Here is a 21,186-nt window from a genome sequence, read left to right on the forward strand (position 1 = left end):
TAATGCAACATATTGCTGGCATGTTAGCATACAGAATATATGATGTCATAATGTAAAATATTATAAAATCTAACAAGACCGCGCTTGTCAAAATAAATATGTAAAATATATATTTGCAGCCACGAGGTGATCGGTAACAGAGAATACAAGAAAAGTAAAGATAAGGAAAGATAGTAAATAGAGAGTATATTCCAGCGTGACACTATCATGGCGATGCGTTTGAGGAAACGACGATGAATGTAGCAGCTTGACCGCACGAAGGCAGTTAAGTTTGAAATAATGTTATATCGCCGGCGGTAGACTGTTATTTCTAATCCGTGAGTAAAGATCGTACGTTTTCATTTGATCCCGTCTACGTCCATTACCGCGATGTTATTCCACGCGCTATTAAACCGTAAACCGTAAGTTTCATGATCTGTCAAAACGACGTTTTACGGTCGCTTTCGTGGCTTAAGGCCATTCGCGAAATGTCTTTCATAAGAACATCTACATGTCGGACACACATTTTAAGAAAGAAAACAAACAAGAAAGAGACGCGCTAACGCGATCGATAGTACAGACGCGAGTATCGAGTAGTCCGAAACGGATAAGGGGTATTGATAATACGACTATCAACACGTCGCTGAAATATATCTAGAAAAATAAGATGGATTTATTAAAATGAAAGCCCGTTACCTAAAATTCACTGCGGTCGGGCTCCCAAAAATATTGACAGTGAAATTCGTCACACCGTATAAATGTGTCGTGCATTCGTGCTCTCTTTCTAGCAACGATCCGAAGTAAGAACGTCCCGGTATTGGTTGCGACGTAAAATGCAAAAATATGTTATCCGTTCTCATATTATCAGCACTTTCCACATCGACTTTCAGATCGAGTACGCGTCCACGGAAATATGTTTCTCCATGAAAAATATCAGGCTGCCCTCACGGCCACGATTTCGGGCGGGTAACATATTTTGGCCGATCGAATTATTTGTAACTGTACCTACCAGACGTGATCATATATCTTCCATATAATCTCGTAACACTTTCTCATTCGCTACAAGTTATGTCGTGAATTATGCGAAATATATATATATGTACATCAAAATGTAATAATAAGAATTAAGTATCATAATTTAAACTGATAAAAAAATTAATTAATTATATTCGGATATTTCTGAAAAATTTTAATAAAATTATAAATTCAAAATATGTTGGGCAAAATATCAAAACAATCTAAATTTTAACATTAATGAGATATTATGATACATATTATCAAATTACTTGCATAATCTATATAAAAACTTAATACTTTTATACTAAATAAAACATTTTTTTTAATTTTTCGAGATACTTTTACATTATTTTCCGTCATATATTGAAATGTACTTTCCGTTTATAGCAAGTTTTATTTTTGTTTGTTTGCGATATTATACACGGAGAGAATTTTCTTTTAGAATTTACCCTCAAAATCTGGTAATTATGGGATGCCTCGAGGAATTTTATTATACTTTTTAGTAAAATTTACTATATTTTTAATTAATTTTACTAAAAAGTATAGTAAAATTCCTCAAGGTCACACATTATCCCACAATTACCAAATTTTCAGGATAAATTTTAAGAGAAAATTCTCTCCGTGTATATTCAGCATATATTCAGAACTAAAAAATGTACAATAATTGTAGTACTCAATTAAAAACAATTTCAATCAATCAATTTAAAAATAAAAATAAAATTAAAAAAGTAAAATTATCAATTTATAATTACCCGAACAATATTGAATGCGAATCTAGGGCAGAAAGATAAATGCATTGTATGTTATAGACTTTTAGAAGAAAACACGGAATTATTTGAATATCGTAGATGCAAGTACTATAATATTAGTATGCCGCAAATGTGAAACTTTTGGTCAATAATGCATCGTAACATTATACGCGTCGCGATCACATCGAACATTGGATATTCGTAGGAAATAATTGCGTGACGAATATCGGACGAATCGAGACGAGTGCACTTCGATGTATGGAAAATTTTCGTCCATTTCCTTCGAGGGAAAGTATTACTGCGTGTATATGCGAGAAAAGTTTGTAAATTCGCTACTGAGATTTATGACATCGGTTACTTTCCTTACAAAATTCTTGTGTCTGGAAATCTATGCAAGTCTATTTGCATTTTTATTTTATTTATTTCCGCAAATTTCTTCATAATTATTCATTTCTTTAATTTGAAAGTATTTGTGTTTATAAAAAAAAAAATATATAAATAATAATAAAATAAATCACTTCAAAAGATTAACACATTTTTTTCAAAATTAATAGATTAATGTTTCATATCTTTCTGTCACTTTTTACAAAGTATTTGGAAAATATTGCCATTAAGAGCAACATTTTCAATATGGAATGATAGAATTTTAATAAATATGGATCATAATGACATTTAGCGTGACCTAGGATGTTAACGCTTCGAATCCTCTATATAGATTTGAGGTTTACCGTATTACCGTAAACTAACATTTCTCTGTATACGCAACAATTTCCATGATTTCCTTGCAGATTAAGCGTGTGATCAAATCCTCTCACCGCATCAAATATACATTTCCCGTCAGCGTTCGATTGAAACTTCGATTGAGACCGCGTGCTTTGATAATTATAACATAATTATGTGCGTCGAGTAACGTTCGGAAACAACGCGCGACACGTAATCGTTATAGTTTCCAATGGGCATTAAGCTTATCGATCAATTTTCGAAAAATTTAATTAAACCACGTAAAGCACGATGTGCAGTTTCATATTTAGGTTAATGGAGATCGGTTCAGTACGTAATAAACCTTGCGTCGTCGTGCTGGGAATATTTGGGACAAGGGTCGGTAGAGCGAACGAAGCCACGTGAGGGGTTGGAAGCGAGTCAAGCGCTCATTTTGCGGAATATAAAAGTTTTACGAGGCGCGCGGGAACTGATGAGTTCGGTACGTAATGCTGCTTGATTCATCAATGCCTTTCGGGAGTTCCGCGAATACCGCATTAGAAAATTTATCATTGCCTATAAATCAGTCGTGGCGTGGGAATTTTCAGGATACCGGAGAACGTGTCCCAATTAAGAAAGCTACGTAGACTCAAATGCCGACAAATTGTGAAGTTATTGTCGACTAAGTCAACTTCGATCAATTTTTGCATGGATAATAAATGTTTATCGACAAACAGCTGACGATATTTTTTTATGTAAAAAAAAAAAACATAAATTGTTTGCTATTTGTTAACAGACAATTATTTTAATTAATAATATACTTTCAAATTTGCTTTAAATTTCTATCTCTTTCTTTCTTTCTTTAATCTAAAATATAAATTATATATTACATATAAAACTGTAAATATTATATTCCTTATAATAAATAGAATAAAATCTTATTTATAATTTCAATTATCTCATTAAAAAAAAATTATATTTTGATTAATTTCAGGATAACAAATATATTTAGTTAGTTTTCGGAAATGTAATTTTATGTAAATAAATAATAAATAATATTCTTTAGTAAGGCAGTATAGTTAATTTAAATTATATTATAAAAGACAAAGCACCGTAAAAGTACTAAAATGTTACATAAGAAAAAATATTAGTAGTATAATATTCAAAATTAATAACTCAAAGAAGATTATTGTGAATAAATTTATCCGTAATAAAACGTTCAAAAAATAATCTTTCAATTTCCCCAAAAATTATATGTGTAAAAATTTAGCTGAGATAGATAAATGATTAGTAAATACTGTAATATATATTATGTATTGCTTTTAATCACAATCTCACACAGAAGCAGAATTTGCAAATTCTATATGTGGCAACTAACATTCTAGCAGATACAAAAATTAACGATACATTTTAGTTGTGATATCAAGAAATCTGTTTATATTAGCAACAAATTATTTTTGTTAAAGAAATAAGCAACCGATTAAAAGATAATCAATTGCAAAAATAGTTTCTTATAAATATATAAAACTAATAAAAAAAAAGATTTTGAAGAATGTTCATGGTAGGTTTAATAAAATCATTAAATATTTGCTTAAAAACATAATCTTACAGTAAATAACATATATGTATATCGCATTTAATATTAATTTCTTACTTTTGTTGATTTTAAACTTATTTGCTATACAAATATTTTTTTCAAATAATTACGTCAAGTGAATATTTAAATACTTAAAGAGATTCGACGATTAGTGATCTCGATTTTTTATTCCTGCAGTAGCCACAATATCTAAAAGATACGCGTTTAGGCTACAATGTATCACTATTGCCCATGAACAACAAGCTGCAACTTGTCCTTTTAAGTATTTTCTTGCTTTAGTTTTCATTATTCCTCAATTTATTCTTCATTGTTTTAACTATTTTAATATTACATTTATCAACTAAAAGAATAAAAGAAAAATGGTTTCAAGAAATAGAGAAAAATAATAGGAAAATTAATATATTGTCACTATGTTCATCATAGCGTACCTATATACATAACGATCATTTATAGATAAAAAAATAATGCTTTAAACGCAGGGTTAATTTCATTTAAGTAATGCAATTTAGATTTTATGATTCACCGCACGTCGTCAATAAATAGATTCCCGGAAAATTTTGTTGATTTCCGTTGAGGGAATTCTTTTTTATTCGTTTCAAAGAATCTTCAACTTCACGTCCTACTGACGACAACGACGGCCGTGACGTCGTCAACGTCGACGACCTCGGACACCTTTTCTACCGCAGGAACTCGTTAAAAATACGTTTGCAAATGGGATTCCGCCTGGTGACGAGCCCTTTTTTGTTGCACACTCCACCTTCCTAGCCACCCTCTTTAAAGTTTCATGCGTCGTGGGAATGGATCGCAGCTGCGCAACTACAGTTAAGCACCGCAGATCGCACTAAAGCAAAGCTAGAAGCCGCAATCTTCGTTCAAAAGGACCTTCGTTTGCTACAGATCTTCTAGTAAAAAAAGTTTCAATGAGTATTGTTCCCACGCGTGATATCAATATCGTTGTTGTTAGTATCTAAATAATACCGAATCTAGTCGTAATTTTAAATATATTCTGTCGTTCAAAAAGCGATATTTTTCTTGTAAGACTACAAGAAAGACGTGACAGATAGAAATAAGTTACATTACATAAAAAATATAATTTTCGAATAATTATAAGTTATAAACACATACAAAAGAGAAAAAAGCTCAATTGAAAAAAGTTCAATTATACATCTTCTTTATTAAATAAATTAAAATTTAATTAACAATTGTTAATTAATTAATTATACTAATTAATTATTGTTTTTTATTAACAACAGGGAAATACGACAGCAAATTGTAGTTACTAAATTATTCCGTTCAAATAAAATATTAATTTTAATAGAATCATTAATTAATAAAAAATATTTATGTGTTTATTGAAATAAAGATTTGTCTTATAGATTAATTGATTAAAAATAAATTGCTTTTTTTAACGTCAACTTTTGTTTTTTAATATATAATACATAGGTAAATTTTATTTAAAACTTTTATTATTAGAAAACAACCCTTGTCATAAAAAGAAAACATTCATTTCAAATAAATTTCTATGAACGAATAACATTTTTTTTTTTTTTCGTCAAGCATTGAATCATAGTGCAAACGCGTAACGAGGAAACTAATCGAAAGTTCCGTTTTCGGAATCGCATTTTCGTACGCGCGTGGCAGAGCGATCGCGAGATTGCCTATCGATCGTTGAAGCACCGATTTCGATATACGGGCAATTGGCTGTGCTTGGAATTGTTTTAAAAGCCGCTTGAATTCGAACACATCTATTATTTCGACGTTGGCCTTTCATCGTGCGTAAACACGGTAAGTGTTCATTGTCGTCGCTCCGCTTTTTCCTCCGCGCTTGTTTGCCGTCACGACGAAAACTGCTTTACCATTATTTATCGGAATCCATTATTCCCACGAGCGGTAATTAAAAAGTTCGTATTTGTTTGGAGTTCGAGCAGTCGATCGCTTCTCGTCGTCGTCGCCGCCGCCGCCGCCGCCGCCGATCTAACGGAGTTCGTTAAAGTTGTAAAATTCGAGTGGAACAGGCACTACCAATTAAAAAATTATGACCACGTCGTAGGCCTTACCCTGTTGATTGACGTTTCCGCCACTAACGAAAAATAAAGCGTTTCTTTCGTAAGTTTCCATCGACAATATCCGGTTTCCATTGTGTCAATTACCGTCCCGTTCCATTTTACAAATGCACTCACGAAAATAAAATTAATGTTTAGCCCGTCGATTAATATCTTGATTTGTAACCCTATTCTACGTAGCGCTATTTTGTACCAGAATTGTTCTGGATACGCTTGAGCTGGACGGATGAAAAATGGATCGATCGATCATATCGTTGGAAGGACACGTTTCAATTGCTCGTGACAAATGTTTATAAAACTATCTGGCTAAAGATAGGAAACGTGATATATCTTCAAATAAATATTTGCCCATCGGTCGTTTCGAGCGGAATTTGGGTAGTGAGCCTGATTATATAATGTAGAGATTATTCATCTAATGATCATAATAATTAAAGCAAATAAATTGCTCAACTTAATATTATTTATTTATAGTTATCAATTAATGATAATTTTTAATTTTAGATAAATTATAAACTTTTTTTATATTTTTACGTACTGTTTAAGCAAGAAAAAGGTAAATCTTCTGCTTTATGTTCCAAGCACAATGTTTTACTTTATGGCTTCGCATAGCCATTCCCACAATTAATTATGTTATCTGCTCAGACGGGCTACATAAATTCCTGGTTAACGTCCACTTCAACGTTGGTACGCGTCAGAACTTGACGTGCGCACGGTATAACCACGTGGCGCCACGAGTATTTCAATTTGCAGTTGTATTCTGCGCCCAGTGTTTGAAATCCCGCTTCTGCGCGGCGGAATCGTGCGAATACATTTACATTACTTACTACGGAATCCTGATATTTAGCTACCGCCTATTCGGTATATGTTCCCGGCTCTCCCTCGCGATGGTATATACCGTTTGCACGGCGTGTAGGACGTACGTTTCGCTTAAATGGTAGAAAGCGCGTTATCCGGTGCCGTGCTTAAATATAGATGTAATGTACAATGGCAGAAACATATTTGCGCTGTCGCGCAAGTTTCCGGCGTGGTGCATTTATGCAAAAAAATTGGAGATTTTTCACGAATCGCTCCAAGACATTTTATCCCATATAATAATGACAAATTTATATTTTCACTCCCAATGCATTATTTTTAATATATAAAAATTTGATTGATTTATAAAGTAAGCAATCTTTATGCCTATAAAATATTAAGTATACTTTGTATTATTTCAATTTTGTACAGAATTTGAAGGGAAAAAAAAGTACAGAATATCGTATCCTTTCTCTTAATTGTTTGAATAAATATGTAAAGAAAACGATTTTCTAAGTGAAAAGCACTTGTATTAAATATTCAGACCGATGTCTCGAGTACTTCTTAATAATGTAATAGTTCAGTCGCTAAATCAAGTCACAGCTGAAATAGTTACTTGAAATGTAGAAAAGATTCGTGACTTTGTGCGGGCAATTACAGGCCACCATCTGAAGAAAGTAATAATCATTATGCAAAAGTGTAATTTGTGCGAGATAACTAGCGAAGGTTACTTAGAGAAGGACTCTCTAGACTGTAGCACGCTGCTGCGCGGCGATTTCCCTCGGTATGCTTTACATTTCATAATTTGAGAAAAAAGACGCCGTCGAGCAGTAGCGGCAGGGACATGATAAGCCTGTGCATAGAATTAACCAACATGGTTAGGCGCTATCAAGAGAGATAGTTACTTCATTTCTCTCAAGCACCAATGAAATAAGCATTATCAGATACGAAATTTATAACACTTCTGGCGTTTGCTACAGCGGTGGAAGTTATGTTTATGATACTGTATTACAATGATTTAAAAAAAATAAATAAAATACATTTTTTAGAAACTACATATATTACAAGACTTGCTTTGTATAAAAGTAATTAGTACACTGTATATGTAAAATTAGACTGTTACATAAAATAGAAGTTATAGATCATTCAAAATTTATCTTTCATTACTACCCCTTTGTGAAAAAGATAAAAAATTTGTTGTATTTTAAAGTCTTTATGCAAAAGTATTAATCTCATATTTCAGCGATTAAACATTTTTCACATTTTAATACTTTTATAAAACCTTTCTCGTTTATATACTTTTTATGTGTATGTTATGTTATAGTTTGTATATAAAACAATATCAAGTTCTCATTGCAAAATGTAAAAATTATTAAGCGTCTTGTTTTAATATTTTTAATTGACATGTGGAGTAGACATGAAACAAATCATGAAATAAAATACAATTTTAAAGTGAATTCTATCTAAAATTATATATTGAACGATATTTTATTCCAACGTTCTTCATACGTGACATACTTTTTTTTTACATGTACCAACCGTCGTTAGATAATCGATGTCTCGACCAGACATTCATCAATCATTACCGTATCAGATGGATCAGCCAATCGTTTCGTGAGAGACAAATGGATGATCGGGCTAAAAAGTATGTCAAATCGGAAACGCTATTCGCATTGTATATCATAATCCTTGTGACTTCATAACAAATACTCGTAAAAAAAAACCCACAACTTGAAAATTTGATATTATTTTAGACATACATTATAAAAAATAAATAAGTGATAACTTCGTAAGTATTAATTAATAAATATTTAATTTTTAAAAAACTTAAAATAAATGTAACATTAGAATATGTACTCATACAAATTTTATAAAAAATTTTCCTGAAAATTTTCGACTTTTCTAAGAATTTTATTTAAAATTTGAAATAAAATTAGACAATTTTTAATGCAACTTTAGAATAAATTTATTTTATTAAATCTTTTTATACTCCTTAATCATGCAAAGAAAAGTCACTTATGTTTTAAATATTAAATTATAGAATGTACTAAAAAAATAATATAAATTATATAGCATAAATAATGATTTGCCCACAATAATGTAATTCACTAAAGTACAGAACACAAAACGTGATTAAACACATAATGTCAATTTAGAACAATGTACTATCTTTTTTATTGTCACTGATTTAATGAAAATTCGTGAGTCAGACGAGAATGTACGTGAATATACATGTATGTGTATGGCACATTTATTGGTAATTGATCATCAACATATTGTATTATTAGAAATTAGAAAAATGATAAAAAAAGTAATATTGTCAAAAAGAAAGAGATAGAGATAATTAAATTTAAAAGTAAAATCCCAAAAATTTCCCAGGACTTCAATAAAATTTCATGAAAATTCACAATCCATTTTCAGTAAAACCGAATTTTCCTAAAAATTTCAGGTTTTCCCAGTTTTCCGGGTAGCAAATACCTTGTGTTTTCACATAATACGCAATTTGATCTTTATGCATAATTTATTTTTTATTATGGAGAATTATTAATTATTAAATGCGTTAAAAAATTCAGTTAAAAATATTCTTTAAAGATTAATAAGTAAAAATTTAAAGAGAGGTAAATTCGACTCTAAAGAATTTTAAATAATCTCTCTTCTAATTATTCTGCAAATAGTTAATTAGACCTACTACAATGATAAAAATCGAAGTATTTAGATTTCCGTTGTCTTATAAAGTATTTTTCTTGATATTTTTAGACTGCTTTTGCGGTTTTTAAGTAAACCTGGTACAATTGTAAAGTACAATTACGACAATAGCCTTAACTAGAAAGTAACACGTATCGGGCGAAGGTAATGGCAATGCGGTATGCGAGATAGAAAGGACGTCGACGTCGGTGGCAGGAGTGCAGCAATAGGTGTTGGTTCCGCAGTGAAGCAGAAAGGGTGAGTACTTAAAAGCCTACCTAGCGCTCCGCTAATGTCCTCGTTACGTTTTAGTCCTCGTACTTCCGCGTCGGATTTAATGCATCCGCCAATGCTATCGTCACAGACCGGAATCGAGCCGGATGTTGCACAGTGTGGCCGGCTAACCAGTTGTTGCAACTGGACGCATACGATGAATAGAGCGTAGAAATGCGTGAAATTTCGTCGCAAATGGAACTAACGTAATTTTTCGTACGACTCATCGCGTTAGTCGCTTGACGAGTGGAAGTCTGACATAATTAATTAAATTTTTTTTGCAGTTTAAAGTTTTCATTGCAATCATCATAATTTCTTATTTTGGAACAAATGTAAGCTCTTCCATTACTTAAACGTTGCGTAAAGAGCTCGAAATTAGATTTTCAACATTAATGTACAGATAATTAATTACAGTCGCCACTTGAAAAGAATGACGGTTTTATTTTAGTATCACGTTCATGGCGTGATTGTTCCACTTGTTAGAATCGGAAAGAAGTCTCTGGCAGATCGTATTGTTCGATACAAAGAAGATCAATTCCTAACTATCCAAGTTGGATATGTCACTTTTCAGGTAGACATCGCACATGCGAGCCAATGCTGCGTAAACGATGGTTGCGGAGGAGAGTCAGTAGGATTTATGTATGAAACGCTGGTGGGGTTTAGAGAGATAAATTAGTCCTCTCGGCAATAAAAAGCCGACTTGCGGATAGCCCGGATTACACGGATGCACTGTGTGCCGAATCGATGGTACTTCTTGCCGACTCCTACCTGATCATCCACCTTCAACGACGTTATCCATTTTCATCCCATACGTGCTCACGCCCGGAATCTATTACATGCCTTATGTATAAGTGTGTGTGTGTATGTGTGTGTGCGCGCACGCGTGTGTATTTGAATAGAAACTAGAACTTTTACGATTTATATGTATCACAAAGGTTTTAACGTTTGAATGTATTATATCGATTATTAACGCAATGTAAAAATCTATATTTTCTACATTTGCTTATAGATAGATACAAAAAAAGTTCTTTATATCTTTTATTAATAATCAGTAATTAATTAAGCATCAGGCGAATAAAATTTCCGTAATTTTAAAAAATAAATGGATGAGAAAAGCGATAATGTATCCTGTATTTAATGTATACTTCAAACATATTTCTACATTATAGATTTTTAAACAAATAATTATTTTAAAATAATGGTTTAAAATTTAAACTGTTGTAAAATTACATGTTTGTGTAAAATATACTTTTCTCTCTCAGTGAATAAAATACTTTAGGTTTCGGCATAAAGACATTTTCTAAAAGTTTCAAGTGCGTTGACGCAGAATCACGAGAAGATATGTATTTCGCGCAAGTACTTCCCGAGTATTTGCAATATTATATCTAACATCGACGTAAAAGCACATTGAATTTTAAACGCGTCCATGTCTCATAATCTCGTCTATGTTGCACGCTCGGACGTTTTCGCATGTTTTAATATAAACAGGGCACCAGTACCAGGGCTTAAGTTCCATCTCGCATGCGCTACGTCGCCTCAACTTTTCAGCATGTAAAATGTAAATGAATGGAGGCGGGGGGGGGGATGTTTCGAACGTTAACCGCATGAGAAATCGCTGTGGCGGTCCTCGTCGACGTGTGAAACGTGGGAACAATGCGGGCGAGCACAGCGATGTCCAGGGATGCGTGGAAAAAACGGTCCGCTATGTCAAAAGTTTCATTTCACGAAATGAAAATAATATTAAATCAGGCTGTGTATGTGCGCACGCGTCGTCTACCACACTTCCGAATTACCATCCCAACTGCCCAAATGTTATTTCACGCTTTTATTTTATCCGTTTCCACATTCTGCCTTCTTGATAAATTTGTGAGCAAGGTCTCCGAATTTTAAGAAGGAAACAATTCCCGATTCGCTATTTCCGTAAAAACAAGAAATTAAATCTCTACAAAAATTTATTATAATCTTCAAACTCAAGTAACCCGTTACGTCACGATTAGTAATAGATTTTGGTAAAATGTTATAACATAAGCAATCGGCATTAATTCCATCAATAAAATAATAAAACTTTTATACGGCAACATTTATAAACGCAAGAGAAAAACAACGAACTTAATTTAAATTAACAACAAAAATCTCTGTCGCAATCTCGGAGTTTCTTGCGGCGAGATAAATTCTTCCAAGATACACGGTAGACAGAACAACCACCAGGAGACATCTTGCGTTTTACGTTCGTAAGCCGCTGCCGTTAATAACACCACGCTCGTCTGCATCTTTTTCCGGAATTTTCCGCTACCGTGTCTCTATATTGCCGTTCCGTCACCATTTTCCTTTCTTAGTAGTTTACACAATTTATTCACGTTGTGGCCATTTAATTAACCTCGATGTGATCCTATATAAAACATTTTTGTGATAATCATTACAATTTGCTAATTTTTTTTTATTGTTCATATTATTCTGCCAACAATTAAATAACGTAATAGTTCAAATGTTTAATTAATTTTTTAATTAAAAATTTAGATATTTATAGTTATTCACAAACTAAATTTCGTGTAATTAAATATTGAAACTTTTCACTGAAATTAAAAAAACTAAATACTGTTATATTTTTTTAATTTGTCATTAATAAATTATATAGAATGGATATAAGTGAAAATATAGTAAAAGAGAAAAAGTGAGAGACAAAAAAAATATATAAATGTTGCAGGTGCTAACGCTTGTCATTTCGCGTTTCAAGAGTAACAAACGATTCGATGCGAGCAAATTAAAACGTTTAATTCGTCATCGAAAAGTTAACTCGTTACCGGAGCTGATTGCATCACGGACGAAAATCGAAACACGCCCGGCGCGTAACGGGTCAATAATACTTGATTTTTTAATTCGTTATAGTCGCGCGGCATCGATAAATCTCTCACAATCAACGCGGTGCGTTCCGAGCCGGAGTAAGTGATGTATGAACAAATTTCAATCAGTGGCGCGGCAAATTATCGATCCGCGGATACCTAGCGTTATCGTCTATATATAGTCGATTTGCCGATTTCTAAACGATCCGCCGCGTGGATCGGATAATAAAACCAAGTCAGGGAGATTTATTCAATGGTACTCTTCGAAAAGTAATAATGCACCTGCGGTCGTGCCACCGATAGGACATCGCGTTTATTCCACTCAAAGCCGTTTATTATTACTCCTTTCAACATGAATAAAATAGAAAGAAAAATTTCACAACGTCAAAGCCTCGATTAATAATCACGTCGACATATCGATTAGCCGTCTGTCAGAAAAATATTTTCATTTATTCGAGAATAGTTATTTACTAGATGATGTACATATGCCAGTTTCAAAAAATGGATAAAGCATATGTTCTCATTTATGCAAATAAAGTAAATCACATAATAAAGGAAAATCGATTATTCGCGCTTAAATGAACAAAATTTAATTCAATAAATAACTTTTTTTTACGGCTTGTAGTCGTAATTTGACGAATATAGTCTTATTCCTCAATTTATTTCGAACTGCGGTGTATCATTCATTTGTACGTATAAGCTGCATAACTTGTATTTTGAAGCAAATATTTTGATGAACAAATAAACTTTAAAAATATTTTGCATTTTTAGTCTTGATTTAATCGTCCTCGGGTTTATTTGTGTACGTACTTTAAACATGTAAAAAGATTTTCAATTCTGTAAATTCAACTCGAAACTAAATAGTTAAATAGAATGTCGGTAAAACAGACGACTTTAGGATCCCCTTAATGAAATTAAGTTTATATAAATTAATAATATTAATTAAAACACACATTAGCAATCAATATATATATATAAGTACGCATATATAAAAAATAAATCTTTTAGCATGTTTATTCGCATTTTACTCTGTGCATTAATAGCGCGTTATTCTATCTGTGAAGAAAGACTCGACCCTCCATGTTCGGAATTTAGATGGAATCTCGGCTCCATCACGGTTAGTTAAATTACGACTTCGTATAATTAGGCCGCAAGAGAAGAAAAAGCTGTCGTACCTACTGCCTGGAATGTCTTTTTGTTTATTTTTTGCAGTATTTGATTTTTCGCGGTGAATTCTTGCGTTTATTTAACACTTTATTTCGAGAGAGAGAGAGAAAGAGTTCAGGGCAAATCGTTACGCGACCGGGGATAATTTCGTGTTTTGCGCGTTATCTCGTCGATAGCGCAATTTCAACACGTTTCTGAAGGGATCGCACTTTATCGACTCACAATTATATACTCACAATTATTTTAACGAATGCGCGGGATAACGAGGTAGTTAATATACGGGAGAATTCGTTTGCCAATTATGACCAACTATTATAACAACTTTCCCGCATCTGTGGATCAAACTGACTATGTTATTGCATGTATGCTATTAAATGTATAATAACTAGCGCGTGATTTTGTTAACGTGATAAAATTCCCATATAAACTTTATTGAGCCCGCGATCGTTTTTGTGCACGACTGTTACATATCCATAACTTTTCACGTATAAATTGCGAACTTTGCAAAAAAAATCTGTATCGTTTGCATTGATTTTTAATACAGATAATATTCTTTGTCATTTTCACTTGTTAATTGCTTAGTATAGCACTCTTTGAAGAAACATGAACAATTTGTGAGATACAGCACAATAAAATCAATCAGATAATAATAGTAATGTTGCTTATCGTATCGTATATCTATGTATGAAGTTTTGTATAGAGAGAGGCAAGTGCTTGTCAAAACCAACTATTGAAAATCGAAGCCAGACGCATTGTGAACGGGATTCTCAATCGCGTCTTCGTATATCCAATTATCGGGTTCTTGTAAGAATGCATTATATGAATTATACTTTGTATCTCTCTCGATTCAAAGCATCGGTTTTTTATGCGTCTAGAGTACTCTAGAGAGAACGGAGCCTTTAGACATTTCACATTTCTAAAAATATTTTTTTCGTCTATTAATGGTAGAATCGGTATTTATCAATCATTCACAATGTGCTATCAAAATAATTTAATCGAAGTTAACTTCTAATGTTTTTAATAAAAATATAATACAAATAAGGTAAAATATTCTTTTATTTAAATTATTTTAAGACAATTTTTTTGAGATACGCATTTAGTTATCTATTGTTATAACCAAATCGGAGAAACAACTGTTACGAGACAGATGCGTAAAAGAAATATGGGCCGCAGTGAAAAAGCGATGTGAATGTGTTGAGATTAAAAATTGCAAGATAGATTGTCGATATTGACATGGTTTATGAGTCATTTCGCTTATTCGTTTCACTGGTAAAATTGTTGTTCAAATATCTATCACTTTTGGAAAAATCGACATGTTCGATAAAAGACTAAAGTACAAGTTTGAAAAAAAGCAGTATAGTTACAGAACGTTTAAATAATATTCGTATGATACATCAAGTCTTTGTAAACAATTAATTGTCGATATAGCATTCGAGAAATAAATCGCTGCATCCATTGCAACCCAAATAACCAGAATAGAAACATAAGAAAAGCACGCTTTAAAGCAGATAATCTGATTATTAGCTCTTCGCTAATCTTTTCTGCGAAATTAGACCAACTCTCCCTAGTTACGAAACGAAGTTCTCTGGTTGTTCTCTGTGTACGGTAAAATAGATTCTCTGCCGCCTCGTGGAATTGAATCCTTGTGCAACTTCAATTTTCAATGAGAGAAATAGCCACTGTAACCTTTTGCCATTCACTGTATTGTAATTCCGTCGATAGAGGATTCGAATTTAGTAACATTCCATTGTGCGCATTATTTCGTATTCGATTATGCACTCTGAATTCCGTTGCGTATACAACCAGATTAACGCGAAATATACATTACATATACATATAAATAAAAAGAAAATTAAAATTTATTTCTTCTATAGGTGTATTTTTGATAAAAATATCATGGAGCTTTTGTTCGTAAACAAATTTTTAATCATTTATTTATAGGTGTAGTTCTGTATCATGAGGTATAATCAATAACGTCCGGGATAAAATTTATTGTACAAAAGCTAGAATAGTTTATATATCTGAACTATAAATAATAAATTATAGTTATTCTCTTTGTTTGGAAACGTGGAAATTTGCCTCTCTCAAAATATATATTCATTAATTCTTTAATTTAAAGAGAAACAGAAACAAGACCGAATTTATTAAGAATTTACTAGATTTGCTTTGCGAATTTCCTTTTGAAAACCAAATGTGCTTTCAACAAGATAAAATTTAATGTGACGAAATAGCTGTATAAAATAAAGCATGGATTGTTGAAATCGTTGCATATAAGTCAAAAAATTTTTGACACAAATTAACTTCTATAACTTATTAATGTACTAGTTTAGTAAAATAGATTCCGTGTTCCTAAGTATTATTTATTTTATATACCACTCTAAATATACAGATATTCAAAGCAAAATTAATTTATTAGAATCCGACTGTTGTTAGCCATTTCCATTAAAACTCGAATGAAATAATAAACGTTCTGTGAAAAAGGTGCAATATGGAATTTGTGAAAAAATGTTTCTGTAATCGACATTACAGTAAAGCACGTTTTTAATGGTAAATTTTATATCGAGGTGCCCCACGCGTTACTGGAATAAAGATTCGTCCGAATGAAACGTATCTGTTCACAGAGACAGACAATGTGAGAATTTAAGTGCGGATTTGCAGCGACAAATTCGAAAATCTTGATGGTGCAAAGCATATTTCAGGAATGAGCTCGCGAAGCCGGCCGTAATAGCCCCATTCATTGGACATTCGAAAGAGGATTTTATTGGACTCTGTACAAAGTACAGCATGCAAATGCGATTATGCCACAACGATATACGAGTGAATCGATCGCCATGCTTCTATACTCTCGGATGCCCTTTCAAACTAATTGCAAGAACGGTTAATTTTCTGCAGATCTAACTCTGCATTTCTACAATTCTCTTTCGACAATTTTACGATTGTCATGCGTACCGTTATTGACTATGTAACTTTCTTATACTTAAATTTCAGTTAAATCGAGTTTAAAATCAATTACACGTATAAAAATACAAATTCGAAATATATATTTCATATATTTAATAAAATCTTATTTGCAAATAATACTTTCTTTATGCTAAAAACTCCCTACTAAACTGTTTTAAAAAACATTATAAAAAATTAATTGAAATTTGTTTAATATTATATATATGTATTTTATGAGAAATTTTTAATATTTTATAAAATAGTATTAATATTTGTAATATATTTATATATTTATATATAATTAATTCCGTACATGCGCGCATAGGCTTATATCAAATTTACATACCATATATATCATAATATAACGTGTTTTATAGCATATTTTTTATATATTAAAGATTTGAATTATTTACATAACAATTAAGCTTTTATTTATAAAATTTGAAACAGTTTTACAAGAAGAAAAATCTTTTTTTGTCACATAATTATTAAAAAAAATATTTATCCAAAAAATAAGATAAGTAATAAATGAATAATATTTTTTAAATGGGAATTATTTTAAATATTGTAATAACTTAAGCATATTTGTTCTTTATAGTTCAACATAGATTGCACGTATTATACAATTCCGCTGTTGCGCTTCGTATCAGTGAGTTATATTTTATTTTAAATTAAAACAACCCGGATCTATCAATTATTATACATATATATGTATTACACACACACACACACACACACACACACACACACACACACACACACACACACACACACACACACACACACACACACACACACACACACACACACACACACACACACACACACACACACATATAATATGTGATTTAAATATTTCCCAATTAAATTAAGTATTTCCTAAATTTATATATAAAATATAAAAATATTATTTATGATTAATAACATTTCATATATCCGTTAATTATAAATGGATGGGTTAGGACAGATTAGGGTTAATACTTAATTATGCAATTATCCTTCGATGTATTATGTACTGGAAGATATATTCATACAACTAGAGTTCATTAATACCGTTTTGTATCATTTATTAGCACACGTTATGTCTTATCATACGATAGAATAATAATTACAAAATATACTAATTATTTAAAATTTATTGGCATTCTTGAAAATATATATAAAAAAAATAGTAAAAAATGTTTTATTGATAGAGTAAACTCGATAAAATTATGTCATAGATTAATTTTTGTAAAAAAAGGAAATTGATTTTAAATTTCATAGAAAACATTATTGATCACTGATTTTGTTGAGTATTTTGCACATAGATAAATTTTTTAGAAAATGTTTTTTAGAAACTATAATAATTGTTTGGACAATTTTGAATTTGTGAATATTATAATTGGTTAAACTTTTGAAACATAAATATACTTCTTATTTTAATTTCTTGGTGGAGTGTTTCTTATGTTTGATTAATACTAAAAGCAGATATTTATGTAAATTAAAATAAATTGGTAAAATACATGTAAATTGATATTTACAGCAAAGGAAAAAATTATTGATATTTGTAGTTAATATTCAACAGATGTTTAATTTATTTTTTTCTTCTACTTTTTGCCTATATCTCTAATAAAATTTTGTATCTCTGACAGATTTGATGCATTCGTGTGTGTATTCTGCAGATCTTTTTATATTTTATTACTTTTTTTAGACTTTTTAAGTGTTAAATATTATATAAATGTAATGCAAAAACAAAAAAATTTAAAAATTCGCATATGTCACGTGAATTATGTCAGTCACGTAATACGTTCTAAGTCAGCTTTAGGAAAAATTTATTTTATAAATTTAATTCTCTTAACGCGCGTTGATTTCATTTAATCTTATAATTAAATAGCCCATCCATTTAAATTAATTAATTATTAATAACTTATCACCATATCATTTAAATAAAACAACGTAAAGTTGTTACGGAATAGAAATTTTATATAAATTATTAATGTTTCTATCAAATGATAGAACGAATACACTTTACGAATGCCAAATGCATATACGTTTGATATAGCTACTACTATTTCACTGACGTAGGCATAAATTGTAGGTCTCTGCCCCCTTTCTGAGTTAGTAAGACCAAATGTAGTATTAAAATTTTCCGCATACCTATCCCGCTGGCACGTATATTACGTCGAACTCAGTTTCTTACGGATTGAACGTTCCGGCATTCACTAGGAAATTGGATACCTACGGATAGGCAAGAAAACAACATAATTTACGAGTAACGCAGTTCGCGTCACAATATTTATTTCTTTTTCTGAAAATATTTTATCGAATATTTCGACAAAAAAACTCGAATGATCCAGGGAAGTATCGTGCTTTTGTACACCTAATGAATATCGATACCGAGAAGTTTTTATTTGTAATTCTATGAAAGATACGGTGCTCGCGATATCGGGTTTTATATGTAGAATCATATTAGAAATGAATATTTGCACTAAAGCATTTTATTATTATACAACAGAAATAAACACCGCTTGTTCGATCTCTCAAAAAGTGGTCACTATAGCATTTACAATGTTGCCGAAAAGTATGTGTGTGTGTGTGCGCGCGCCTTATTTTTACCGTGAATTAAAGATCTAATTGCACCGTGCAATTATTTGAATTAAAGCCGTTTGTCACTTTGTGACAATCAATTTCCCTGGTCACCCATTAAACTGAATGATTAAAAACCTTGCATACGTGATTATCATCGGATAATCACGTATGCAAGTGTTGTTAATTGCATACAGTTTATAATAAATATGTTATTTGTTTTACGAAAGAAGACAGATATCAAAAACTGTCGTGCGCAAAATATTTCTTCTTGATTAGAAAAACTCATTAATTAGCAGTTTTTATTGATTTCTATTTAATACATTTTTATCTTTTGAAAATGATAAATTTTTTATAATAATATATTTTTAACACTAAATATTATTCTTTGAAGTGCGACATTTGTTATATATTTTTGATTACGTGTTTATACATGATTGTCTCTTGAGGGCTATTTAAAATGATAGAAAAATATTATGTTAAATATGTAATTAATGGATAGTATTTATATTCACATTTGATGAGTATATCAGAGAGTTACGATTGATAAAATTATGCAAATCGACGGAAGTCCGACATGAACGGGAAAGGAATGACAATCGTCTAATCGTGCAATAGCATTGAGCAATGGAGATGTTTACTAGTTACAACGTGCAAGGCGTTAATTATTTCCAGCTAGTTGGCCGATGTTATAGTTGATTGACGCGACCACAGACACTGAATTAGAGTTCCTGGCGAGCGTCGGCCACCATGCGGAAATTGAATTTCGATGACAAGCGCGAAATATTAATGGCCGATGCGCCGTTACTCTACCGTTACATAATATCCATTCCAGCCTTCGCGCAATGGTAGAAATTGGGCGCAATTGTGGAATAATTGCGCATAATGGTTCTACGAAAATATTACCGACTCATTGAACCGGCGTGCACGTTTGCGCGTTAAAGCGCGAGAAGCGTTTGCCGCGAAGAGAATTGCAGATGTCAGCATTACTCTTCGCCCAAAATTCGTACGAATATTCGCGCGAAGATATAATCGCGAAAAATGGACAACTATAGTAACATTGATCTATTTCAAATATCACTCATTTACAATTAAGCTTTATTTACAGTTAAGCTAGATATTTATGATATTTTTTAATTACTTTGAAAATATTTACAACGCTCGAAAAAGAATTTAAATTGTAAATAACTATTTTTGTAGATATGAACTTATTGAACAAATAAATAAAGCCTTTTATTCCAATTTATATATAACATTGAAAATTTAAATCTGAAACTTCCTTATATATTTGTGAAAGTTATATTTGTGATAAAGGCAAAAAATACAGAGTATTTTACAGTGGATATGACTTACTAAAAATGCATTGTAGATGTTTTTTTTATGTAATTTTTATTCTAATATATAACTCTAATATCTACTACTAGTTATATATTTAATATTTCAGTCAAAAAATATTTTATACATATTATACAACAACATAAAATAAACTTATATATCATTGCCGAAATTAATTAATTCCACAAAAAACTGTACCAAGTAAATAAATAAATAAAATACAATATTACTTACTTTGAGGTTGCTGTGCTGTCGCTCGATGCTTCCCGAGCCTCTTCCTCCTCTGTTGCTCCACTGTTGTTCCACTGTTGCTGGTTCTTCGTGGCACATGCACAACACTCGCTGTCGAAAACATACTTCACTCCGTCGCACTGAAACATTACATAAAATACGATTAATAAAGTTAATGGCTCGAGTTATTGACTAATTAGAATATGACAAACTGTTGAACGTGAAAACCCGATTACAAAATATATAATCAAAAT

The 21,186-nt window shown here is 31.4% G+C and overlaps 1 protein-coding gene across 3 annotated transcripts in view; it reads right to left on the reverse strand.

Annotated features, from left to right (window-relative positions):
- Positions 1-21,186, reverse strand: part of LOC105836499 (tryptase-2) — a 140,971-nt gene that overhangs the window by 109,256 nt on the left and 10,529 nt on the right. For all 3 annotated transcript variants that reach the window (XM_036291824.1, XM_036291821.1, XM_036291822.1), the window contains one exon: positions 20,936-21,072. In XM_036291824.1, coding sequence (XP_036147717.1) covers positions 20,936-21,056 — 121 coding nt within the window. In that variant the 5' untranslated portion in view covers positions 21,057-21,072. The remainder of the gene's footprint in view (positions 1-20,935; positions 21,073-21,186) is intronic.

Source organism: Monomorium pharaonis, chromosome 9 (assembly GCF_013373865.1).
Source record: "Monomorium pharaonis isolate MP-MQ-018 chromosome 9, ASM1337386v2, whole genome shotgun sequence".
NCBI lineage: Eukaryota > Metazoa > Arthropoda > Insecta > Hymenoptera > Formicidae > Monomorium > Monomorium pharaonis.